At 37.5% G+C, this 27,349-nt stretch overlaps 2 protein-coding genes and 1 non-coding gene across 6 annotated transcripts in view; 2 read left to right on the top strand and 1 right to left on the bottom strand.

The window, feature by feature from the left end:
- The window catches only part of LOC143207529 (synaptic vesicle glycoprotein 2B), a 42,545-nt gene extending 17,813 nt beyond the window's left edge, over positions 1-24,732 (top strand). For 3 of the 4 annotated variants that reach the window (XM_076421126.1, XM_076421127.1, XM_076421129.1), the window contains 9 exons: positions 16,836-17,074; positions 18,896-18,955; positions 19,027-19,110; positions 20,495-20,819; positions 21,003-21,124; positions 21,282-21,520; positions 22,016-22,457; positions 23,910-24,197; positions 24,323-24,732. In XM_076421126.1, coding sequence (XP_076277241.1) covers positions 17,038-17,074; positions 18,896-18,955; positions 19,027-19,110; positions 20,495-20,819; positions 21,003-21,124; positions 21,282-21,520; positions 22,016-22,457; positions 23,910-24,197; positions 24,323-24,378 — 1,653 coding nt within the window. In that variant the 5' untranslated portion in view covers positions 16,836-17,037 and the 3' untranslated portion in view covers positions 24,379-24,732. Of the gene's footprint in view, positions 1-1,928; positions 2,749-16,835; positions 17,075-18,895; positions 18,956-19,026; positions 19,111-20,494; positions 20,820-21,002; positions 21,125-21,281; positions 21,521-22,015; positions 22,458-23,909; positions 24,198-24,322 lie in introns of all 4 variants that reach the window. The other variant, XM_076421128.1, reaches the window with a different exon arrangement.
- Positions 12,523-12,595, top strand: Trnar-ucg (transfer RNA arginine (anticodon UCG)). The gene has a single exon. It is a non-coding gene; the product is annotated as a tRNA-Arg (tRNA).
- An 850-nt stretch (positions 24,733-25,582) lies between the features above and the next one.
- Rpl17 (ribosomal protein L17) lies at positions 25,583-26,854 on the bottom strand. Its single transcript, XM_076421178.1, has 5 exons — positions 26,796-26,854; positions 26,451-26,537; positions 26,163-26,322; positions 25,881-26,051; positions 25,583-25,792 (listed from the first exon to the last, which is right to left on the bottom strand). Exons 2-5 carry the CDS (start codon positions 26,529-26,531, stop codon positions 25,644-25,646), a joined length of 561 nt encoding a protein of 186 aa, XP_076277293.1. The 5' UTR covers positions 26,532-26,537; positions 26,796-26,854; the 3' UTR covers positions 25,583-25,643.
- Between the last annotated feature and the right edge of the window lie 495 nt (positions 26,855-27,349).

Raw genomic sequence — 27,349 nt, 5'->3', positions numbered from 1 at the left:
TCTTGAATCGAGAAACAGACAAGAAACGAAAATATGGCCTTCGTGACGTAACAGAACCGAACTAAAGAAACGTAAAATCGACATTTTTTATAGAATAAAATAATCAAGTCTTCATATATGAAATTAGTTGGAACATGGGGTCTCATTTTGAAGTTTAAAATATTTACTTTCATGAACTATCAAATTCATTATTTTTGCCTATATTCCGCGGCAAAAAGATAGCACATTATAAAGATAAATACGAAAACGGTCGCGGTAGAGAGTTAGCGTCAATTTAAAACAAAAGCTGGAGCACTTGTGGCGCCGCGCCGCGGAACTGATTTCTCGAGTAAGATAATATGAAAAATGGAAACATATATGTCGACCTCGGCGTCACTGGGGCAAGGCTCATTCCATCTGTGCACGAAGGACTGCCGCAATTTCTTGTGCTGTCTTCGTCTAGTAAACATTTAATCGTACCTCTCGGGAATATAAAATCGAAAAAAAACGTAAGAGTGCGAAGCAGCGCTTCGAAAAATTATACAGTCGGTTAAATAACTATCCATATACCCTTTAAAACAGATCACCCTTAAAATGCCATTCGGACGACCTTTTGTGATGCTATTGTAGGATTACTTTGTTAGCCGTTGATGCAAAAAGTTTAGGAATAAATGCTTTTATATGTCGAAAAGTTAGTAGTTCAGGAGACATTTCAATTTAAATAACTTTAAAATACCATTACTGTCGTGTGTGTGTGTACTAAGACGTTACATAAGTAAGTAAACACTAACGTTTTAGTACGACAGTAATGGTATTTTAGAGTTATTTAAATTGAAATATCACCTGAACTACTAACTTTTCGACATACATAGGTTACTACTTTTTTATAACGAATGTCCAGCTGCATCGATTGATGTATTAAAAAATACCTCATTCCATTTAAAAAAAATGAAGGTGACCTTCATATCTCTAAAAAGAATTACATGAAAAAAAAAATTTTGTTGGTATCTTATGAGCCCCATTTTACCATTTAACTTTGTCCTTCAGACATTTGACGTATCTTTAAAAACAACAAAGATATTCAAGGTGGTCAAGTTAGCTGGGACACCCTGTATAATATAATACATTTTCTATTCTATAAATAAGAACCGTGTAGTTTCTTGATCTTTCAAGAATATGTAAAACCGTTCCGATTAAACACGGACATTCTAATTAATTCTAATTAAATTCTGCATTTATTCTAATCAAACATTCTGCTGTGGAAAAAGTTAACGTTGTGACACGCAGATTCCTTGAATTTTTTCTTCTACTGTCAATTACAAAATACCACTTTAATACGATATTCTTAACTTTTAGAGCCCGTTCAGACACAGCGGAAACCGCGCGGACCTTATTTACATTGACGTACTTATATGGATTCGTTCACACGCATCCGCGTGGTCGAACAATCAAAAACAAAAATCTAGTAGTAGCTATGAAAATAGCCACATCCGCAGTTGTATGCTTCCGAATAATGTAAATTACGCCTCGTAAACGAAAAAACAGGACTTTGGAGAGCGACAGCGGCCTAGATCGATCTTTTATCCAGCGTTTTTGACTACTGAAAAACCCCATTTTCGTATTATCGAGAGATGAGAACGCGAATCCCGCGCCTTTGCAATCGTGGAAAAAGAGGAGTCTAACCCCTTTTAAATAATCACGTGTCCTTAGAGACAACTAACGAGGACATCCCCCTTCGCGGTTGTCATCGGCATGTCACTCGATCGACTAGGAAACGCACGGTAACGTTACTACTCGACAGGCATCCACCATGATAGTTAGTGGGAGGTGGCAGGTAGCTTTTAGCGCTTCAATGCTCTCCGACACTCATTTCATTTCCACGCACCGTCTCTCGCGGATCAGCCTATTAAATGTTGACTTGAAACGTACACCGGAACGATTCGAACCAGAGATCACGGACATCGTGTCGGAGAATCAGTGTGACCACCGTCGATCATCGTCGAGCCAACGAATCTCCGTGTTATCTCATTGTCAGACTCGCTGTGTATCTACGATTTCCGAACAGCTTCCTCTCCTGGAAGTGTCAAGAACCTAGAGTCGGGAGCTCGAGGATCGAATATCAACCATTCGAAGAAGAACCGCTCGGTTAAACTTTACAATTGTCAGATCGTACACTTCGAAAATAATTTAAACGAAATCGGAAGTTGCCGAAAATCTGTCTACAGCCATTGGATCTATTGATCGCTCGAGCATCTTCTCTGACGATTTCCTTCCGGTGCAGAAGATCGGAGATACACAGACAGCTTAGGACAATTTCCGAGAGGTCGAAGTCATCGAACGATCGAAGCGACCCAAGTGAATAAGAATATATATTCCTGCTTCAACGAATGACCAAACGGTGCTCAGAGAACAAAAGGTGTGATCGTCTTCTTCGAGCACACGATCGCAGGATCGAAGATCTTTGTGGGTATACTTCTTGGAGCAACGCGTGTCCTTATCCAAGCCTCGTCACCTGGACCAAGGACCAAGCGTCCTCTTCGCGCTGCTCTGTTCGACCGTCATCGACAAACAGTTCGCCGGCTACGAAAATGCGATTGCGTTGAAACAATTACCGCAGTGATAAAGTGCAAGGTGATAATAGAAGCGCTGCTGTGTGAAATTCGTACTAGCTCTATGACATTAACGATTCTCGCGAGTCAACGAAAGTGCGAACGACGACACCTCGAAGCGCAGGAAGACTCGACGGCTGATCGCTATAATAGATTAAAAGTGAGTACGAAAAGCATGATTTCACGATGATTGCTTCCTGTTTACCACGATCGGAGCACACGAGGCTTCTATAGGGGAACATTGTCCTTTGGATTGTAGGGCAGAATTTGACAAATATCAACGATGTGTAAAGCAGGGATCGGCAAACTACGGCCCGCCGCGCCGCGCCGCCTGCTTTTAATCAGGCCCGCGAGGTTAATGGACACGAAAAAATAAATCAAATTACGTAAAATAAAAAATATCACTTCCTAATCAAGAAATTTTGAACCTGGTTGTTTTCGTTGCTCTATGAGTAGAATTAGCTAGCCATGTAAATATCTTCGAGCTTGCTACCGGCCCCCTAGCCTAAAAATTTTACGTTCTGGCCCTTTAATTATAATCCTAATTATGATTTGGAAAATTTTATAAAAAAAACTATTAAACCGACTTCGAAAAAACGCACTAAAAAGTATAAAATAATCTCCATTTAATTGATGTGAATACACACGAACTTAAATGCAATACAATCTTTTCGGAGGCGGCGCAAAAATTAAAAATCTTCCAAATGACAGATGTTGCTGATTATGATTTCACTGGAATATGGTGAGCTTGGAAATCAGTACGTGGGAAGAGAAGATACATTAATATATGTGAAAGCATGTAGAAGAATTTAAGGATTTTCGTAATTTCCAGTGTCGAAAATTTTCAATTTTGCGCCGCCTCCGAAAAGATTGTATTGTATTCAAGTTCGTGTGTATTCACATCAATTAAATGGAAATTATTTTATACTTTTTAGTGCGTTTTTTCGAAGTCGGTTTAACTTTTTTTTTCTCATCTTTATATTAACCTACCGTTGCGATGGAGATTACTTAAACTACACACGGTGTATGTAGTTATATTTCAGTAAATCAATTCTGTTTTTATGGGGAGAATTAATACATAAACATTATACGACAAATTTAACATTTTTCCAATTTGTAGTTATCGTTACCGTTTATTCCGGGTTGGTTGAATTAACTCTGACATGCATAATGCAACAACGAACAATGACTACATTTCAATAAAGTGCTCGTTTGATCAGACCACTCATTTGAATAAAATGCTTGTTTCGCTGTTGCGATAGCATCTTATTGGGTTGGGGATCCCTTTTTTATCATGGATAAAAAAAGGAATAGGATAAAACCAAGTATTGTAAATGAAATATATTATTCTTACAATTAAATAGTTACGAATTTAATAAAGAAAGTGCTTAAAACCTACTATGGCAGTTCTGATTTTCAAGATTCGAGTACTACTTGTGAAAGTTTTTCGATTACTTTCAACATCGAAGTACTTAGAAGTATCTTTTCGAAACTTGTAAGTACTCATTCCGAGGTTCGATAACTACTTGTATACAATGAATACTTTTCAAATATAATCATTGAAACCTTTATTGCTTTTAACACTTTACCTACCGGAAGCCTATTAACAGGATTTTCAATAATTGTGCTGTACCAAAAGAAAGCATAGAAATTTTCTTTTACATTGCTATCTTAAATGAAACTATTGGATGACGTTATTGAGGGTGACTTGTTAGTTCATAATGAAAATTACTGTTGCAATTGAAGGTTCCATTAAAAAGTGTTTAATCATGTAACATAGATTTTTCAAAATTATGCAATAATCACCGGTCGGTAATGTGTTAACTAGTAATCGAAACCCCTGAAATCAAACTTGGTTATTGCACTTGACTGGGATTCGTGGGTACATATTGAACTTGATCCCAACCCTACTTGTAATCGATTTTAATTACCATTTCAACCAAGATCTTTTGTAAAAGGGAAATATTGTGTCACGATTAGATAATTTATTATCCCGTTTTTATAGCCAATAAATAAATATCCTATTAAATCTGGATATTCCTATGAAGGAAGAGGTTAGGTTAAGTAATTATGGTCCCACTAGTATGGCGCCAAATATTGTCATCGGATGCAAGTGTGTATACAAAATTTCATCAACATTGGACTACGGGAAGAGGTTTAAAATTAGATTACAAGATTTGACGCGTACAACAACAACAACACGGCAAGTTCATATAAGCGTGGTAGTAGAAATGAGTCGGTACACAATTTCAAGCAAAGATTAAAACACTTTCAGAATATCACACTGTAACATCTTCATTACATTAGAATTATTAGTGAAGAAAAATGATTTAGCCCCTGTGCCTTGCAATTGATGCACAACCTTTTTATTTGTCATAAATAGACTGCGAATCTTTATGCAAAATAAAAAATGTTTGCATTGATTGCAAGACAGAGGAGTGAAATAAAAATTTCTTTCCTCTTCTAATTATCTATGATTAAACTGAAACCAATACACTGATGTCTTTAAATCTTTTCAATATGTCCGCTGGTTTAAATTGCGCATAAATGCATAAAATCCGCAGTTTAGTCATAAAGATCCGGGGTCTGATAACAACGATAATGGTTGAATAGAATAATAACCGTTAGGGCAAACAAGAACAAAGAGTGTAATTTCAACGATCGTTAATTACGAAATAATCTGCATCGATGCAAACTAGAAAAATAAAAACATCGCATGTTCTATTAATTCTGAATTATGATTACACGACAGGTGTGCAAATCATTCGCAGAGATTGCACTAGAAAATTGAATAATTCATATATTTAAAGTGTCGCTCTACGTCGTGCCGTCCAATATTAAAAACACAGAAACGCTGTAGATGCGAGTGAATGGGAAAATCGGAATCTCTGATTCGAATCAACACCACTCGCTCCCATTCTTTTATTTATTGAATTGCTAAGTTGTTGTGGTCTCTCGCGCTTTACTTTCCTCCCTGGCGCGGTTTGTATCCAGTGGAAAAAATAAAAACAAGACACTGGAATGCAGTTGGAGAATATAATTAATTACTTACCAGTTACACGTGAATATATTCACTATTCACCAGTGCCGGGATTATCTCCTATTTAGCAATAAAGGCGTTTATTCAGGCAATCGTTCCCCGAAGCTACATGATGCTCGGGGGCGGTACATCGTTATCGCCTTTCGGCGAGGGCTAATTAGATAGAATACGTCATAAACTTTGGTGAGGTGTGCGGCGCACAGTGGGCCAAACCGACGAAATCTGTGTCAAAATCAAAGAACTTTCGATAGAAATGAAATAGAGAGATGAAATTTTTTTTAATAAAAGCTGAAACTTTGCAGAATATGGGATAATTATGGAGATTGTGGTACGAACGTTTTTTAACGTTGAGAAAATTCGTTAAACTTGCACAATTTCGAGAAAATTGTGGTTTTTCCAATACCACGCGCGGAAAAATTTTTGTTTGAACATGCTGTACTTCATTTCCCGTAGATTTTTTCACGCTGATTTCAAATCTGGTCTCAAAATTTTTCTGCGACCTCAGGATATTGCAAAATCGATTTCTTGAAATTCTACATGTTTAACGAATTTTCTTAAGGTTAAAAATCGTTCGTACAGTAATCTCCCCATTTTTCCCATATTCTGCAAAGTTTCAGCTTTAATTTAAAAAAAATTTCATCGCTCTACTTTCTATCAAAAGTTCTTTGATTTTGTCTCCGATTTGGACGAAAGGTCCCACTGTTCGGCGCGGGGGAGCAATATGTCCCTCTGCGTGGCAGACATTCTTTTATTTGGACGCATACGCACGCGCACGCAACCACTCGTCAATAAATAAATAAATAAGTCTAGGTGTATAAAATAAAAGCGGCACGAGCATTGGCAAAAGTTAAAATTATACATAGTGGAACGGCCCACAGCACGCCAGAAGAATTAACCCTTAGCACTCGAATGGCGACTCTGAGGCGCCACTAAAAATTGCTGTACCATTATTCAAAATATTATTTACATTATGAAATATGACAGTATGAGGTATGAGGTATTATACCAATTTCATATCCATAAAATTTCAAAAATCATAGAGAATGGAAATGTTCTAGGTCGGAAGAAATGTTTAATTTTCGAGCTGAAATTGCTCCGAGTGCAAGGGGTTAACTTAAGCTAAGGGAGATGACTAGAATTTGAAAGAGAGAAATAGAAAAGGGAAGATATAGAGACGAAGATAAGAGAGACAAAAGATAAAAGAACATATGTATAGAGAAAGTATAGGAGAAGAACCAATTTTGCGACTAATATATTAGTCATTCGAATATTTTTCGAAACGTTTCTCGGCTATCACTGCCAGTGACTCTGCTCGTCATTTTGGTTACAACAGTTATGATCCCTGATAAAAAGATAGTGTTGCTGATGAATGGCGCTGGATTTGCGCGGACACACGCGTCCGCGATGGATCTTGAGGATGAATCGGCGAAACGTTTGTCGAAAACGTGTCAATTAGCCGAAGTGCCGTGGTGCGAACCGATCTTAACGAGTGTGATGACACCGCTTTTCAGCGACGGCACTGTTGCCCGCCTCCCCCAGGCCGCCCCGGTAAATTTGTCGGCAACGAGACTGATTATTATGTCCTTGCGAGACTGACGATAATTACAAACCGCCTTACTTTCAGTGCCACACGCTTGACACGCCGATTAGAGCTTTCGAGAGCAGGTTGACCTCGTTTCCTCTCTTCCACCGTTCGATCCGCGATCACGAGTGATACCCGAGCCGAGGTTCGATCGAAATCTGCGACAATACATCGCGTCCGACTGAAGGCCGTTCGACACAGCCAAAGCCAGCTTCACGGGGTTCGATCGTCTCGTACAGAGACCATAACACTCCCACGCAAAACGATAAAGCATCTCACGTTTTTGTTTTTTTTGAAGAGAGAGTTTTGTAGTAAAACTTGATACAAAAATATATTTTCCATGGCATTACTACTTCTTGGTATGCGTGTACAATGTACACTCGGCGACAAAAAGATAGCACACCATCCAATTTTGTTAATTATCACAAATGTAGTTGGATAACTACAGTTTTCGTATTATACAATGCAGTTAGGAGCAAAACTGATCACATATACTTTCAGTCAGAATAACTTTTTCATGAATAGACCAAACGACTTGAATTTCTCTGTAAGGCTAGTAGAATTAGTTTAGCGAGTGGAGTCTAAAAAATATGTTGAAAAAATGCATTTGGTCGGAATTGGGAACAACAATAGTAAAAATTGATTTTTACGACTTTTCTGGCTGGGCCAATAACGAAAATTTAAAAGATGTGTTTGGTATATAAATTATATATTCTATGAAGATTTCATTGAAATTGGTTAATTGGTTTACGAGTTATAAACGATCAAAAGTGGTGAAAGCAGTGTCCCACGTTTGATGAACGGAGATTGGAGTTTATCAGGCAATTACAGAAACTGCATCTTTTCCTTCCGCCTTCGTGCAATGTTCTATTATCTAGACCTACGGTGGAGATATGCAAAATAACTTACTCGTTTCTGGACGCCTGTATTTCAAGGTTTAAGAAAACGGTACATCTTTAAAACTGCTTGTGTATTGACCTACGTTTATTTATAATTTGTATTGTATTTTATATATCACAGTATTTTATAATTGTACTCTAATTGCAATTACGAATTACATTGTAATTAAATTAATTGCAATTACGAATTACTTTTACTTTACTTATTATTTTATAATTGTACTCCCATTGCAATTACGAATTACAATATAACTGAATTACTATGTAATTCAATTACCTTGTAATTATAATTCCTGGAGTAATTCAATTGTAATTCTGCGCAACTCTGCCATACATGCATAAAGAGCCGCAGTCGACTAATATAATCTAATCTTGTGTAATCAATTTCGAATACTGTTTAGAGTCAGTACGGTGTACAGATGTCCCTGAAGGATTAATAGATGTAATAGTTTTCACCTCTCTTCGATCAGAGCCGAATGCCATTCGTTTGAAGTGACCTGGGCCAACACTTGGGGTGTCAAACGAAGCTACTATGATTACTAGGGATGGGATCAACTTCAATATGTATAAAAGCAATAATGTTTCAATGATTAGATTTGAAAAGTATTCATTTTATACAAACTGATATCGAACCTCGGAATGAGTACTTCGAAAAGATAAGTTATAAGTTATACAATAAGATAAGTTTCGAAAAGATACTTATAAGTACTTCGATGTTGAAAGGAATCGAAACTTTCGCGAGTAGTACTCGAATCTTGGAAATCAGAACTGCATAGTAGGTTTTAAGCACTTTCTTGATTAAATTCGTAACTATAGAAGAATAGTATTTCCGATGGATTATGAAATTACAGGTACACATGTTGAATTAAATTATGCATTGAGGACGACATATTTGATCTTAAAGATGAAAAAAATAATGATTAGAAGAATCAGAGAATTTCCGGTACGATATTCGTAAAAGTTTCGAATCAGTTCGACCAAAATTCGAATATACTTGCAAGTATTATTTCCGTTGCCCAATGTACTTGTAAAAGGTTCAAAACTGTCTGGCATAGGTTCGAGTATACTTAGGAGTACTATTTTTGTTTTTCGAAGTACTTATAAAGAGTTCGAATTCCATCAATCAAAGTTCGAACCTGTTTGCGAGGCACTTGATCCAATTCCTAATGATTATTACCAGTGTACTATTTATGTCAGGTCTCTTTCCCCTAGAACCGACTACAGCAAATATAAAAGGTACCTCTCCCTTAGGGTGAAAGGCACGTGCCTCATAATTAGGAGTATGGTCAAGGTCGCGTTGACCGCGTTGAGTTTGCAGTTGTCTCCCAACAGTAAAGGTTTATGGTTATACTGCCCCGCGTAGGTACTATACTGACTGCAGATGACATCATCGAATACTATTGCCTACTGTCGAACGAATACTCCAACATCCCTTAGAAAGCTCAAGTCTGAATGTACGCAGATGTATTAGCGACGAAAATGACGGACGAAAGAAAGTTGTGTTTTGGCACTAATGATCTTCTTTTGTTTACTCGTCCGTTTACACACAATGCGTTAACAATCCATTTTGTTCGACACGTGCAGCGGAGAAAGATAAGTTCAAAGTCTCTTGCGTTGTTAGTAATATTAATAACAATTACGTAGTACACATTTGTCGATATTTCTCTTCATTTCTGTGAATTAAATTTAACTAACATCTGCATCCTCGTTAACACAGATGGATAAGAATAATAGAATTGATTCGCGTCGTTTTATTTTACAGCAAGGTATCTTGCTCAATATACACTGACGAGCATAACTGATTCAACACACTTTAAATCAGAATAACTTTTTTGTGAATGGACCAAACGACTTCAATTTCTCTGTAAGGCTGGAAGAATTAGTTTAGTAAATGACGTCTAAAAAATATTTTGAAAAAATGCATTTGGTTGGAATTGCGAAAAAAAATAGTAAAAATTGATTTTCACTACTTTTTCAGCGGGGCCATTAACGAAAATTTAAAAGATGTCTTTGGTCGACTCGTATAAAGTATAAATGATATTATTACGCTCTGAAAATTTCATTGAAATTGGTTAATTGGTTTACGAGTTATAAACGATTAAAAGTGGTAAGAAGGCAGAAAATCTTGAAAAATTGCAATTTTTAGCACTTTTGATCGTTGATAACTCGTAAACCAATTTCAATGAAATTTTCGGAGCGTATATAATTTATACAAGATGACCAAACACATCTTCTAAATTTTCGTGATTAGACCAGCTGAAAAAGTCGTAAAAATCAATTTTTACTATTGTTTTTCACAATTCCTACCAAATGCATTTTTTTGGTGTCGTTTGGTCCATTCACAAAAAAGTTATTCTGATTTAAAGTGTGTGAAAGTGTGTGAAAACTGTAGATATTCAACGACATTTGTGGAAATCGACTAATTGTAAGTTGGATAGTGTGCTATCGTTTTGTCCCGGAGTGGAGCACCTTGTAAAGGTATAAAGGGTTTGCGACTCCGCATTGAGGTCGTTGCACGCCGGTGTAATTAACTACATCAGTTAAATTGTCAATTATCCGTTACGAAATTGAGTTGAATGATCCGGCTGATGTAATTGCTACCGTCAACGATGCGTACCGCAGGTGCAACGTGTACACGCACTCGATAAACAGAACAAGTTTTCTTTGATCATTTTTCCTACCACTATTAATTAATCGACCGGATAGGATTTCTCGTTAATCGACCTAACGTTCGCGTAAAATTCGACCACCCATCGTTACTCGCGTGCTTACGCAACGAGACTTTACAAATTATATCTGTAAAATCACAATATTTAGAACGCAAAGAAAGACCCGTTATTATTTTGGCGTGAAAATTCAATCAAGCACTCCATTTTATCAAAAATTGCACGTGACTATCTTTGTATAATGGCCACTTCTGTATCTTCAGAAAGAGTTTTTTCAAAAGCAGGAAATATCATGGATAAAAAAAGGAATAGGATAAAACCAAGTATTTTAAAGGAAATATTATTCTGAAATAGTTACGAATTTAATTTAACCTTTATTGCTTTTAAGTAGTAATCGAAACCCATGAAATGAAACTTGGTTATTGAACTTGACTCGGATTCGTGAGTACATATTGAACTTGATCCCATCCCTACATATAATTCGCCGTCTGATAATCGATAATTATTTTCAGAACTCTGGTTTCTGTTTTAAAAGTACAACTGCCTCGGCTGTTATTCTTCGTCCGACGCTTGTTATGCGGATAGAAAATATGCCCGTCTTTGTTTCCGCATAATTTCGCAAAAGTTGATTAGGATAATCGCGTTCCGCATAGTCTGCGGAAAGTTTCGTAGAGACACGCGTGATGTCGCCTCCTTAGCGAGTATTTGGTACAGGATGTCCGTCAATGTCTGCTAATATTCAGTCGTTTTCTAGAACGGCATTAAGCTACGACACGCCCCCCTCTCAATTACATAGTTGAGGCTTCAGGGTCTGCGATGTAACTGGCCAAGGTATTGAATTGGTATTTTTCTGGAAATTGTGTCGCCATCTTTGAATCCTTGTGCAAATCTTGGAAGTTACTCTCGATCTTGACTCTCTTCGACATCAAATCGGAATTAACAATAAACCTACCGACACCGCTGTCGAAATCACCGGTCCCAGGTTTTTTACTTTACAATTAGAAAAATAATCTATAACTGATTTCACAAGAAACGATTGTATGTATACTCCGCGACAAAAGGGTAGCGCAATATCCAATTTTGTAAATTTTCGCAAATATAGTTGAATAACTACAGTTCTCGTTTTGTGTATCTATTGCTCAGTTAGTAACAGGTTGTATCTGTGCAAAATGATACCACAACGCCACAAATTCAAAATAGCACATTTGAAACAGTACTTGAGTTTTTATTGCTTTTCATTAATTTATTCCACTTACTCGAGCGTGAAGATGTTTCTTTATAGCAGCAACTCCTTCGACTGCAATCTAGAAAATGAAGAAGTGTAAAGGAGAATTTTATCACTTACAATAAACAATTTGTTATATTATTTGCTACTTTCAGTGTACTCAAAAAAGAGTTTACGACAATTTTAATGCTATTCATATTTGGCAATGATTAAGAAATAATGATGGGCTCTGTAGTAAACACTCGCAATAATAATATATCCAAGATTGTTTAATAATGCATAAATAACATTAGCATAAACAAGAAACGATCGCCAGAAATCCAAACATGCTTATTTCAACGAATAACATGGTCCTCAGTTATTTCAAATGATAATATCTATATAACATATAAATTCTATAAGGTAATGTTACAAATAAATTGTTGAAACTGTTGCGTACCGAGTTGATTTCATATTAAAACGTTACGGGGGCAACAGATCTAGCACTGTAGAAATACTAATTTCAGGAAACTACCCTTCAACGACCGTGTGGCCTAACGGATAAGGCGTCGGACTTCGGATCCGAAGATTGCAGGTTCGAGTCCTGTCACGGTCGACAATTAATTTTTTTCTTTTTTATGCTATTACAAATATCCCATCTGTTTACTATTGTATTATCCATCAAAAAAACATAATTACATATCTCTCTTTTAGTTATTAATTTCTAATTATTCATCATGTACCCCATCTTGAACCGATACAACACAACACCTTTTTCCAAAATAATAATCAATTTTCTGTTTTTAGATAGTTTAGAATTACGTGAGGAAGTAAAAGAGGCACCGTTTATAACTTACTTATTAGAGCCCGTGTGGAAAATAAAAATATGCGTTTTGTCGATGAATGTTTGCTATACACATGCTGAAAATTTCATCGAAAGATGTAAGAATCTGTGGATTTTAAGGAGAAACTGACCAAAAGTCGCGAAAAGCTATGATTTTTCTCCACATTCAACCACTGTAGCTCTTGTGGGTATATTAATCGATTTCGATGAGATTTTCAGCATGTGTGTAACTAACGTAGATCTACAAACCATATAGTTTAAATTTTCATTGAGGGCCCAAATAAAAAAGTTTTAAAAAATGCTTTTTTTTAATTTTTGCATGCAACCTTGTAAATTGTAATTTTTGGAAAATCTTTTTCGCAAGTCATTTAGCAAACCAACCATCTGCCGAAACCATGACACTAAATTTTGCTATACACGATTCTGTTTCAATCTGTTTTATCGACACTATTCGTCATACACTGCGTCACGATCGAATGCTATTTGTCTTTTTATGGTGATTCGGTAAGCGGCGTGATTCCGGTCATTTCATCCGTGACAATGCTTTCTTAAAAAGTGATGGGATTTTATTCGATCAATGGTAAACTGAACGAAGAAACACAGTGGCGAACACGGACGGTTACGTGCGTCGGATCATTACGTCGAACATAATAGAATTGTGGGAACACGTAATAATTAAAGCGATCGTAACGTGTTCTATTTGTGTGTTAAACGGGTGCAGTCATCTGTAATTCAAGGTCATGGCTTTGTGATTTCATGCGGGAACAACATTTTTTCCGTTCCAGTACACTCTATTATTGCTTCATTATATTATTATGTAGTACACGAGGGGTATAAGCACGCCGCTGTACATATACATCTAAATAGCTTGGACAGTTTCTTAACAGCTTATGTTGACGTAGAGAGTGATCAAATTATTTTCACTTTTACTACTTATTTGAAGTATGATAATTAATTAGACAGCGCGGATTTGATGCATTTATAAGAAAAATGAGTGGATGTAATTTAAAACGTTGAAAACGTTAGACGAATTCGAAAATACTTTTATATTATTTTCAACCTGTTGAACATATCAAGAGAGAAAATCAGTTTCTAAAATATATAGGACCGAACAATGAATAGTACAAGGAGTGCACGTTTCATCGTCCCATATCCATCAACGATACCTCGGCTGCATTAATGAGATTGAAACTATCGCAGATTTATCTTGAAAACGAACATCATAATTGTCTGTAGTACTCGGTTAGCAAGACGTTAACCAAAGAATAACCTCAACGCTTTTATCGCGCGATCGCTCTTTCGTTAGAGGCAATCAGTATCCTGCGTATCTGTATGCATCTATGGCGCGTGCAAAAGTGTAGAATGCAAGAAGAGGAGCATATCAACGAAACTTAATTGCATTATTATGTCACGTTTATTACGAGGAGTCTCCTAATCGTTATGAAAAACTTGTTATAATTCTTCCTTTATGCGAGTAGGCATTAACCAGGGAAGCTACTTACTTTTACTTGTTTTTTCCTTTGTATGAATATATAACGTACATTTATTTAACATTTATTTATTTACGCATTGGACATCGCTGTTCGTACACGCGGAGCGCCGCACCGCGCCAGATCGACGCGCTAGCTTTTCACCGGCTAAAAAATCAAAGTCCTCGAAAACGATAATATTAATTAAAGTTATGAAAAACTCTCGTTACAATAAGCGTTCAAAAAATGTCATATAACAGCTCCAAAAATTCAAGTCATTTAATCTCGAATCCGATGTCTTTAATACTTCGTACAGAGACCTGAACATTTCACTTTGAAACTTTAATTCACTCAATGAACTGCCAACATTTTCTGTATTTCCCCGCTCACAGTCCACCACGTCTGACATGACTGCCGAAAATTCTCCACCCAGCGACTCAAATTTGAAATCAACCGGAACACGGCCCTCACATCCGAAAAGCATATAACAAACACCAGTGAATTCCTTAAAGATATTAACCACCTCAACAAAATCTAAGAAACACAATAGAAGTTCGTCGCTAATGTCCTAGATGTTGATGCGACGTTAAACCTTAATATAAAAAACAAATTTTCCGTATTTCTTCGTCGAAATGTTCAGGTCTGTACGAGGCATTAACTGAACATTTGATTCGAAACAAACGTGGAGCATGAAACGTCATGGACGTATTCATCATCTTTCCGGTCACGAGAACGGCCAAGGGTGGCTGCTGTTTCCGAAAAAGTATAGACAAGGAGGAACATGTACATAATTGCAGAATATATTCCGATTCGTTAGGCGTGAGATATGCGTGTCCTTCCTCCACTTGGTTCAGTGGAGGTTCTATCTCGAGAATGTCTCACAGTTAGCTCCAAGATCAGTTTCAGTTATTGCCGATAGTATAGAGGCTGACTCAACTAACAAAGGACATCAGCCAGATGTAACACTAACTAACACGATTTTAATGAAATTTATACAGGATATAGTTTGTTGAAAACTATTTGATACGTACTTTTTTTATCTGCAATGGTCCATAAGAACTGAGAAGTTTATAAACAAAAAATTATTAGTAAAATAATAACTCCATGACGAAGCCGCAGAGAGCATTTTCGCAAAGTAGAAAGTTACTTGAAATGTCCTCAGGATCGCTCCTTCCAGAAAGAAGTACATTTCTGGGACATCCTGTATGACGAATAAGTTGAGAAACATAAATAATTATCTACGTCTTCGAAAGAACCTATGAAATAGTCAACTCTTTCGATCTCTGATCCGTACACTTTTTCATGTGAACAAGTTTGACTTGCGTCTCGAAACACGTATTTATGTAGGGCTTAACTCTCCCCGTGACACAGTGTTGCAATAACACTCTCATTATCTCTTGGGGGACGATCAGATTCTCTGCGATGCGAATCACGTCCCTCTCAGCAGTCTCTTTGTAAACAGAGTCTATTGTCGTGTGCATCGTTGGGAAACCACCAAATCGTTGCCTTTCAAATCGTTACGGCCCACGTCCATTATTATCAGTGCAATTACAAATTAGCCCTGCTTAACCCGTTGATATTGATTTCTAGCACGTGATATCGCCCCGGCATAGAAGCAAGCGTTTCGATGTAAAAGCAAATAAACGTGGATCTTGTCTTGATCTTCCATAAGCCGAGATATATCGTCGTCTATTCGCGATCGATTGTTCGAACTGTTCGATGAAAGATAACTGCACTTCGACAAAACTGAACGCAGTGCAGTTGTGCTGGCTGATTATATTATTAGATAGCGGATGTTCATGCAAAATAGACATTTTCTACCTGAATTGCAACAGACTGGAGTGATATAAAAATTGATTTTCATTCTCAGTATACAGGGTGTTCATTTGAAAACATTCCAGCCGAATATCTCGAAAAGTATGAAAGATATTAAAAAAGTGTGAAACACGTGTCTCAAGGATTTCATTTGAAGGTCAACTTTGTTTTTTCATTATTTTCATTAGTATACCCTCGGTTTGTAACTAGCAAATAACTAGAATCTTACTAGAAAAATGGGTCGAAACATGGGTCTGCGCCCAGACGTTGTTTGACCTTATTTGAGCAAATTTTGGGCTGGGTGAGGGCTCATTCTAAAGAGGAAGGTTAGATGCAGTGCGCTCTTCTCATGATTTTAACGAGATTATGTTTATATCTAATAGTATGAGGGCCCAAAGTCTCTAAAAGACTTTTTTGACTTATGAGATGACTGGAGCGCACTGCGTCTAACCTTCCTTTTTAGAATGAGCCCTCACCCAGCTTAAAATATGCTCGTATAAGGTCAAACAACGTCAGGGCGCAGACCCATTTTTCGACCGAAAATCTAGTAAAATTCTAGTTGCTTTCTAGTTACAATCCGAAAAAGACTACCGCCTTAAAGAGCACTAGCGCGCTGCGTTATTGTCTCCAGTAAAAATTTGCCACCCGTCTGGCCATGGATACCCGCTAGCATAAGCGTCACTTTTTCACTTATGTAACGACAGATCTGATTTTGCGTCGTGTTCCAGCTCGCAAGTGAGCGCAGAACCTAGCCCCGCCGACGAGCAGCAGCAGATCAGCGCAGATTCAGCAGGAAGAATTCGCCGAGATCCAGCAAACCGCGAGAACGAGATCAATTTAATATCGATCGAAGCCCATCATCGAGAACGAAGGTTTCTTAGCTGACCCTATCACCACGCCAGATTCACCCAACTGCGTCGATATCGTAGAATGGTAGAGAGTGAACCTGGCTCTAAGCACAATCATAGTACGTATTCCCAAATTCTTATTTAAACAAAATATAGATAAACTGAAACACACATCAATTTCGATATGTACGTGTCGTGTATCATGCACACAGGATAAGCACACATTATTGAATGATAACACATCACTCATCAAGTCTCCGGTCTAACTAAGAAAAACAAATTTTCTTTTAGAAATTCCACTTTATTCATCAACATACTCTCCTTCAAGAGTGATGCATTCATTCCAACGCTCCTCTAACTTTTCGATGCCCTTTATGTAAAACGATTTGTCTTTGCTCTGAAAATAAGCCTCAGTTTCGGCGATCACTTCTTCATTTGAGCCAAATTTCTTTCCCTGAAGCATCTTTTTCATGTCTGCAAAAAGCCAGTAGTCGCCGGGGGCCAAATCTGGAGAGTACGTTGGATGGGGAAGCAATTCAAAGCGTAACTCGTCCAATTTAACCATTGTTTCCATCGCGCTCTGGATCGTCGACGCGTTGTTGTTTCTGGTCCGATGTGAGCAAACGCGGCAACCACTTCGAAAGCAACTTGCGCATGCCCAAATTTTCATGTAAAATTGTAAATATACTGCCTTCTGATATCTTCAAGGTGTCAGCTATCTCACGCAACTTCATTTTACGGTCTTTTAAAACTATTCTGTGGACATTTTTTATGTTTTCCGGAACAACTGCCGATTTTGGGCGATCAGAGCGTTCAGACCAGAGAGCGTTTAAATTCAGCATACCAGTCAATAATAGTTGATTTCCCTGGTGCAGAGTCCCCATAATGCTTATCAAGCCACTGTTTGACTTCAACAGTATTTTTCCCCATCAAAAAACAGTGTTTAAACAACACACGAAATTCCTTTCTATCCATTGTCTTGAAAATTACAAAACTGGGGTCACTAAAACGACTGTAACCTCTAAAATAACGGTCAGAATGCCATGAAATTTTGACACGTACTGTTTGAAGGATAGTACTACCCGGAGATCACGTGGGTCTGTCAACACTGTTGCCATATATGCGTCAGACCGGGGACTTATTGAGTGATGTGTTAACACTGTCCAACATCAAAATTCTTTCCAATATACTGTTGGGTTGATCTTATAGAGTTTGAAACATGTTTAAACAATCATAATGTATTAGTATTAGGTATCACTGGATTCGGGAAAGTCTGTAGAATCTTTTGCGGTAAAGAACAATTCAATATCTTTTATGTTAACATCACAATATTTGTTTAAAGTTGAAAAATACGTTTCTTTTTCAAAGTCATGCTTCTCAAAAACTATGCGTGTAGGAGAAAAATGATGGGCAGATTCGGAATTAGCGCGCAAAACTCTATACGAGTGTAATTATATGAACACATTGCCTTCAACTCAATTTATTAACGATTCGTTTATTGGAAAGTTCCACGTAAAATTGTATATTATTTTATTTGAGTCGAGTATTTGAAATAGAAAATTATTTGGAGATCATTCGATGAATCGAACACAAAACGAAAATACTTTTCCCGTGTCATTTGTTGAATAAAAGTAATGAATTCTCTTATTGCAAGTAGAATCTCAAGATCTGAATACTGAATAGACAAGACACAGAGCAACAACCTTCTTTTGCCTTACGATCTACTCGAAAATCGATCATTCCCAGTGCTTCTTATGGTTGCAACTAAACTTGGTGATTCGCAGGGAAAGGTTAATAGTTTCTGTCGATATTTGCGACTCCTTAAACGCGAAGCGATAAGTTATAGTTAGCGAGCCCGTAATAGGATCGGATGTTAACATGAGCGAGATGTACCGAAGGCATGAAGACACTATACATATATTTGAACTTTTCCATTTCAGAGTGTGATGTAAAAGACGAGCGGCTAAACGGCTGTAGCTCCAAGGATCTCGAACTTGCCCGTAGGTAGCAATTAATTAAATCAGCTTCTCTGCTCTTCGGTCCTTTAAACGAGATGATTCTTTTTGCGCAGGTATTGGAACCAAGGGCAAGACCCTAGATCCCGAGAAAGGATCCTACGCTAAAGCAGATTTCGAGAAAGCTATTGAACTTACCGGTAAGTCCAAACAAAAATATAAAAGCCACCTTGGTTCTCTCTATTTTAAAGTAGTGTGCAAAAGTAAATTTTCCATCTTGGATTTCTCTATTGTGAAGTAGTGTAAGAGTAAATTTTAATCTTACGATCGAAGAGACAATTGAACCTTGGATAAAAAACTGTAAGGGTACATGGGGTGAAGAACTATGTAATAATATATGCAGGGTGTTTCGTAACTGGCGGTACAAGCGAAAAGGAGCTGATACTACATGAAAAAATAAGTCGAAAAAAGGGAACAACATTTTTTCGTTTGGCAACTCGTTTTCGAGAAGATCGAGTTTGAAAATCCAGCGAATACACGTGCTATTGCATAGGAATCGTCTGACGCGGCTGACGCGTCTGACCATGATCAACCAATTCTACTTTTCGCATATACTAAAGCACGTACCCGGCGGAAATTCGAAGTCGATTTTCTCGCAAACAAGGCCTCGCATGAAAATATTTTCGTCTATATTTTCGACTTATTTTTTCATGTAATATCAGCCCCATTTCGCTTGTGCCACCAGTTACGAAACACCCTGTATAATCTCTATCTATATAAATAAAAATCAAATGCTGTTCGTTGGTAAGCGCATATCACTTGAGAACGGCTGGACCGATTTGGCTAATTCTTTTTTTAAAAGGTTCGTATTAGTCCGAACTAGGTTGTAGGATAAGAAAAATTGGAAAAGTATCACGGAACAATGGAAAATTCGGGAAAAGCTAAAAGTGCTTTTAGAATCATATTTCAGTACAACAAAAAAACGAACGTCGTAGCTTTTAATCAATATTTCAATAGAACGTCGCAGCTTTTAATCAATATTTCAATAGAAATTTACATTACCGACGTCTGTTTGCATTATCGATATTATAACATTATAAACATTCGCCAGTTAGTTAATTTCGATTACAATTTATTTCGTTAGTACCACTAACCCTCTCGTATATAATAAAATCGTGTCGGTCTGACTGTTTGTGACGGCATCAACCGAGAACGGCTGAACGTAGAAAGCTGTGGTTTGAGCCATTAGACGCAGCGTTTCTTCGGGAAGGTTTAGGAGAAATCCGTATTCGCGAAAGAGTCCATTCGTTCAAAAGTTGTGACGTGATTAGTGACCAAAGACGACTTTTCCGCCCCCTTTTGGGCACGTTTCTGCTTATAACTTTTGGATTTGTTATTGCACGTGGACAAAGTCGCGGGTACAGCTAGTAATATTATATAAACATTTATTTGTCATATGTACATATACCAAATAGTAATGTAATTTAGGTGACACGGTCACGAGCCGCTCTTGGAGCTACGAGTTGTGCATGCCTGTTCTAAGCGAAGGGGACACACAGTTGATTTTACTTCCCGTTTGTTTAGACTATGGCAAGTTTCACTACTTCCTCCTCACGGTATGCGGCTTCGTCAGCACCAGCGAGGAGATGGACGTGATCTCCATGTCCTTCATATTGCCGAGTGCACAATGTGACCTAAAGCTCGACACGCAAGCCAAGGGATGGCTAAACTCGATCATCTTCATCGGCATGATGGCCGGCGCGTACGCTTGGGGCTCCGTCGCGGACGCCCTGGGCCGTCGGAAGGTTCTCATCGCCATCTCGTTCACGAACGCCCTTTGCATCGTGGCCTCCAGCTTCACCCAGTCTTATGAACTCTTCATGCTTTTCCGTTTTCTAAACGGTGCTGCGTAAGTAACACACAATATCGTTTGTACGTGCATGCCATCGTTTATGGTGTCCCATTTCAAGTCTTGCGTACAATAGTGCTCGGTCGGAGGCTAAAACTATGTAGTTACTTTGGGTCCTCTCCTTGGTACCGGTACCAATTCATAATATATAGGGTTTTCCATATCGTTTTTCTGTCATTTCAGCCTCGGAGGCAGTGGACCTGTCATCTGGTCGTACTTTGCAGAGTTCCAGCCGAAGTCTAAGCGAGGCTCGATGTTATCTTTTATGGCTGCCTTCTGGACACTTGGGAACCTCTTTGTCGCTGGTAAGTAATTATAAGTTATGTTGTTTTTTTATCTTGCTTATCACCTTCTCGAAACGCTACAAATTGTGAGACGTTTGATTGTGTTAAGCAATATGTGTAATACTATACGTTTCTTGTGTGGATAACACGTAAACAAAATCGTACCGTTTTTCTTCAGGTTTAGCATGGTTGATCATCCCTAATGAAATCGGCATTGTGAGTTCGACGTTCACATATAACTCCTGGCGAATCTTCCTGCTGATCTGCGCTGCTCCGTCGTTTATCGTCGCGGGGCTGCTCCTGCTGCTCCCTGAATCCCCTAAATACCTCCTATCCTGCGGAAGATACGAGGAGGCGCTCGAGATCTTCCGCGGGATCTATGCCATTAACACTGGCAAACCGCGTGAAAGTTACACGGTAAGTTTATACACATTAATGTATCATTCGTCGAATAATACAGCCGAAAATCTGCTCAAATAAGGTCAAACAACCGAAGCGCGCAAACCCATGTTTCGACCCATTTTTCTAGTAAGATTCTAGTTCCTTTCTAGTTACAATCCGAGGGTATACTACCCCTGCAAATGTAATGCGTTATCTCTAAATTAACAATATTACAGTAGACTCTGGATGTTTATGCAAAAATATAAATTTATATTCTTCATTAATCATTTGAATGTGGTGAAAATAATATATTAATACTCTTAAGGTCTTTTAATATCTTTACTGTTTTAAATTGCACTTGCTCGTTTTTGGTATAAATACATAAAATCCGGAGTCTAATAATTATAATATTATATAAGTAATATTGATATAATTACTAATTTTATATAGGTACTGTCCGTTGTTAAGGGAACTACCCCTAATTGTTAGAAACACTATCCTTATATTCTTATTTTGAAATTTGCTCGGCAGGTAAAAGAATTAATCCTCGATGACTTCCAAGAGCCAGAACCGGCGAAGGTTGGTGTCGAGAAAAATAAATGTAAAACAATGCTCGGTGACATCGTGAAGAACAGCAGACAACTATTCGTCTCGCCGATTCTTCGTTTCACCATAATCTCGATCATCATCAACTTCACCTTTCACATCGGTTATTATGGTTTAATGATGTGGTTCCCCGAGCTGTTCAATCGTTTCGACGAATTCCATCGTGACCATCCAGGCGAGGTGGCATCGATATGCCAAGTGACCGAATATGTGGTTCAAAAAGGCTCTCATAAAATCGAGAACCTCTGTTCGGAAAAAGTCGGTGCCTCCGTCTTCATGGAATCGTTAATCACCGTAGCATCTGCTATTCCCGCAAATATCGTCGCTGTTTTGGGAATGGACCGTCTCGGCCGTAAATTTTTCCTTGGTGGGTATACAAATCGATTTTTATCTTATTTTTCATATTAACCGTCGGTTGACATGACGTCATGTTAACAAATATATAATCCCAACACAATAGCAATTTAATTAATGCTCAGGATTTGAGACAAAATTAATATTTATACAAACGCCGCACAGTGGGCCAAACGGACGAAATCTGTGTCAAAATCAAAGAACTTTCGATAGAAATGAGATAGAGCGATGAAATTTTTTTTAAATGAAAGCTAAAACTTTGCAGAATGTGGGATAATTATGGAGATTGTGGTACGAACGTTTTTTAACATTGAGAAAATTCGTTAAACTTGCACAATTTCGAGAAAATTGTGGTTTTTCCAATACCACACGCGGAAAAATTTTTTTTTGAACATGCTGTACCTCATTTCCCGTAGATTTTTTCACGCTGATTTCAAATCTGGTCTCAAAATTTTTCTACGACCTCAGGATATTGCAAAATCGATTTCTTGAAATTCTACATATTTAACGTATTTTCTCAAGGTTAAAAAACGTTCGTACCATAATCTCCCTATTTTTCCCATATTGTGCAAAGTTTCAGATTTTATTTTTTTAAAAATTTCATCGCTCTATCTCATTTCTATCGAAAGTTCTTTGATTTTGACACAGATTTCATCGGTTTAGCCCACTGTGCGCCGTTACTGATCAAACCGAGCGTTCGCCGGCATACTTTATTTTTTTTGACACTGTTCCACCAAACGGACACTTCTGAGATTTTTTCACAAAATAGGTTAGAATCATAGCAATATTTTAGAATTTTTTAGTAGGTGTCAACCCAGGGGAAGATAGTGAAAAAAATTCCCAAAAGATTAATTAATTATTTTCAACTATAAATAATTAGTAAAAAATTCTGACAAAAATATCTCAAATATAGAGTGTATCTATATCTTTTATTTGCCGTTTATCCCATGTCGCGATATCTTTTCTCGTTTTAGAGCAAATTGCATTTAAGTGCGGGGGAATTTACCTCAATATCACCCCTATCGGTGGGGGTAGACATTTGAAATTTTACACAATGTTTTTTTTAGACATAAAACGATGTTTTAAGACAGGAATCAGGAAAATCGGAGCGGGGGCCGCTGGCCCATGCTTATCCGGCTATGTATACGCCTACCGAAGGACAGACTTAATTTGGACAGACAGACAAGAAAACAAGCTAACAAAAACGTAGTAAAATAGGACTTCTGAGGGCGATCGCGACCTATGTAGATTGATCTTTTATCTAGCACTTTTGACTAGTGAAAACCCCCATCGTTTGCATTATGTGTCGAGAAATGCGAAAGTGCATCCCGCACCCTTATAATCCTAGAAACGAGTCTACCCCTTAATAGCAGTTTCGTATGCGACAAGCTAGTAAATAAACAGTGAGAAATGAAATGAAAAAGAACGAAGAATACATAAACTGATGATTATATATTTTCTGCAGTGTTTAGTACGTTTTCGTCAGGATTGTGCTCGATTGGATTATACTTCGTGTACAACAAGCACCAGAATCTGATCGTTTCAGCCTTCTTCAGCGGTGTGATAAGCTGCGGAAATGCAGCACTGGACTGTTTAATAACTGAGGTTTTCCCTACGCATCTACGTGCGACCGGAATTGCTATTTCCATGGTCGCGGCACGTCTTGGTGGTATCATTGGGAACATTGTAATAGCTCAACTTTTGGACATGTACTGTCCGGCACCCACCTTCATCGTCGCTGCTCTTTTAATTGGTTGGTCCCTCCACAACTTCACTTGGATAGAATCGGATTTACAATTAATTTCATTTCGATTTTATTTCTCAACAAGATGAAGAGAAAATAATATTGCTTTTCTAATATTTGCTTTTCCTTTTCAGGTGGAGGATTATTGTGCTTATTCTTACCAAACACAACTCGTGAACCACTTTCTTGACACCAGTGGAGAATTCTATCAATCCTAATTCAATGTACAGTCATGTATACATTTTTTAAAGAAAATTTGAAACGCATTCAAACCGGCGCTCCTACGCTCATGTATCTACACTTTAGTTTATTAACGGATGACATTATAAACAGCAGTATTGCTATAATCAAAACGTACATTCCTATTTTATACATCAAGTTCTAACGATAATGAAACAGAAATCTTAGGAGATACATGTCATGATAGTATAGAATTATTCACACTTTAGAAAAAATAATCCCAAGTCACCTCGTGAACAATGAATTTCAACATTAAGTTGTACATATCTTTTGCTTTTATAAATTAAACATTTTTTGCAATCTTTCTACACCAGTTATTTAAAAACCCTCGACCGTTTTCAATTCTGGGAACAATTAATATAGGTATAATATTGAATTCACAGCTGTCTAGACATCTGATTTTTTAAAAAGAAAGAATAAATTAAAATAACTTGAATTAGTACAATGCTTTTCTTTATAAAGCAATATAAAGTGTTCAAAGTATTTATATATATATTTTCGAAGCACTAAACCCTCAATAAAACGTTCTAGAATATGTTCAGAGCGTGTGGATTTTGTATACTGATGATAAACGTAAAATGTATAGATACAGGCACTTATATACGAGTAGAGATCATTTTTCGAGAACATTTTACTGCATACTTTTGTATGTTTCATCCTTCGTTCACATAACATTACCATTGTAAAGTACATCGTGTTCTCCTACATATTTCTAATTTAAACTGTAACAATTGGAAGGATTTGAAATATAAAAAGAAATGTAACAATTAAAGATAATTATTTTTGAAAAATACTCTAACTTCCAGTGGTTAAAGCTATCCCTTTATTTTTTCCTGATTTGTACTGAATTATTCGTCCCGTGGTTATTATGCGTTTATAATATGTTCGAATGTGTAACACGCAATAAAATAAAGACTTCAACAAATGTAGACTAAACAATGTATTGTACTTTTAATAAATCTTCTAAATAGCGAAATAAACTTTTCTTGTATTGTGGACTTTGAAAAAAAAATAACTTATCTCAACACTTTACTTACTAGAAGTCTTCAAATAACTTCTTAATAACTAAAATTACTATAGCTATTGAAGCAAACGTCTTTTATGTTCTAAATTACACGCGAAGAGGTGGGATAATAAATAAAATCAGAAAAGAATTAGAGAACAGTGCAATCTTCATTTTCCACAGTACATTCAGTATCCAATTAGTAGATAAAATTATTCTCTCATCATCTTTTCCTTTTGCCTGGCAAGCTTCTTCTTACTAGGTTTCTTTTTGGAAGGCTCTTCTTCTTCTGGACTTTTGACAACGAAATCTTCCTTCTCCGTCAAAATTACTTCGATGTGACATGGCGAGCTCATGTAAGCTACGAAAACAGACAAAGTTAATTAGGTTACCAGAATCACTAGTAAATAATTCCATGCATTCAGAAGAAATTAATCGCGGGTACTAACGGTTGATGCGACCGTGGGCTCTGTACGTTCTTCTTCGCAAACAAGGAGCGTGGTTCACTTGAATGTGATTAATCACGAGTCTGTCGATCTCTAATCCACTGACGTCGGCATTACTTTCAGCGTTTTTCAAAAGCTGCAGTAAGAATTCTGCTGACTTTTTGGGCCATCGACCTAAGACAAGAAGCGTTCGTTAACAGCTGCAAAATGTTTTGAGGTTAAGAAACGGGGAAACAGTAAATACTCTTGATTCAATGGAAATGTCTATTATTCATTGAAACTAACCTTGCGTGGTGCCGAATTGTTTTGCTTGAGTACACCTGCCAACACCACCATTGAATCTACGGAATGGTACGCACTCCTTGTGTTCGATCACATTTTTCAAATATTTTTGCGCTCTTCGCAGAGGCATATTTTTAATTGCACGTGCTGTTTCATGCGTGTTCTGCAACCACGGATTAAGGTTAATACACGAAAATTCGTTTCACCAAACGTGCCGTCACGACGAGTTTTGTAAACACACGCTACTGTAATCTTTGAAGGTTAGATCTACCGATGTATTAATTTATTTACCTTGAAATGCACTCGCAAATTGGAGCCGCGTGCTCTGCACGACTTGGTCGCGTTCTCCGGTTCGTGAGAGTAACGTCCCATTGCGTTCTGGAATCATAGAAAAATTCACTGACAAACTGTATCACATCCAGTGTCCACCGACCTAAATGTCGCAGCCCGACCTGCCGACACGCGATTTTCAGTCGCGTCAATCATTATTTGTCGAGCAACAAAGTCACACATTTTCCAATAAAACAACAGCTGTCGATCACATTTTGAAGAATTTCTTTATGTTGAGACGATTATTGCCGTAAAATCGCAGATGCAGATAGATTCAAAAACTGTTACGAGCCAGGCCATACGTACCTCCTAACAGCACGATTTTAAAGGAAAAGACGTCACGTGGCCCACTAGAGAGAGACTTCCTGTATGTACAGCGCTACCAACCTACAGGATCTTCGCGAATTACATCTGATTACATCTATGGTTACTAGGAATTTCTAGGTAAAGTAAATTCTGAGTAAATTCAAGTAAATTGAATCTAAATAACCTCTATAACAAAAAATGTGATTGATGAGGATCATAATGAACAGCATAAAATGTAACATTTCTGGGCCAATTATAAAAGAAAATATAATCTATATAATTCCTGCAAAAGATGAGCTTGATCGGATAAAGGAAAGACGTGCCACATTGAGGTTGAAGTTGCGAAAAACATGAAATTTTATAGGAATGGAAATATTTGAAGGAAAGACTTTTGATTATGTGTGACTAGATAAACAAGAACGTTTCTTCCTTCAGGCAAAATGCTAGCCGCTCGGTCCTCGGTCCTCGGTCCTGGACACCTAGATTCTGCCCGGCAGATGGGCTCGATTTCTGCTCGAGGCAGGCCTGGCTGACCGGAGTATTATATCAGTAAT

The sequence above is a fragment of the Lasioglossum baleicum genome, chromosome 3 (genome assembly GCF_051020765.1).
Source record: "Lasioglossum baleicum chromosome 3, iyLasBale1, whole genome shotgun sequence".
Taxonomy (NCBI): Eukaryota; Metazoa; Arthropoda; class Insecta; order Hymenoptera; family Halictidae; genus Lasioglossum; species Lasioglossum baleicum.
Note: the sequence above shows the minus strand (reverse complement) of the source record. Positions and strands in the feature narration are given on the sequence as shown.

Bases quoted from the DNA above. Each gene is read 5' to 3' on its own strand.
- Rpl17 (XM_076421178.1), bottom strand. From the start codon at position 26,531: ATGGGACGTTACTCTCACGAACCGGAGAACGCGACCAAGTCGTGCAGA. The intron at 26,323-26,450 runs GTAAATAAATTA...CCGTGGTTGCAG, and splicing joins ATTTGCGAGTGCATTTCAAG to AACACGCATGAAACAGCACG. The intron at 25,793-25,880 runs GTTAGTACCCGC...CTGTTTTCGTAG, and splicing joins AGCCCACGGTCGCATCAACC to CTTACATGAGCTCGCCATGT.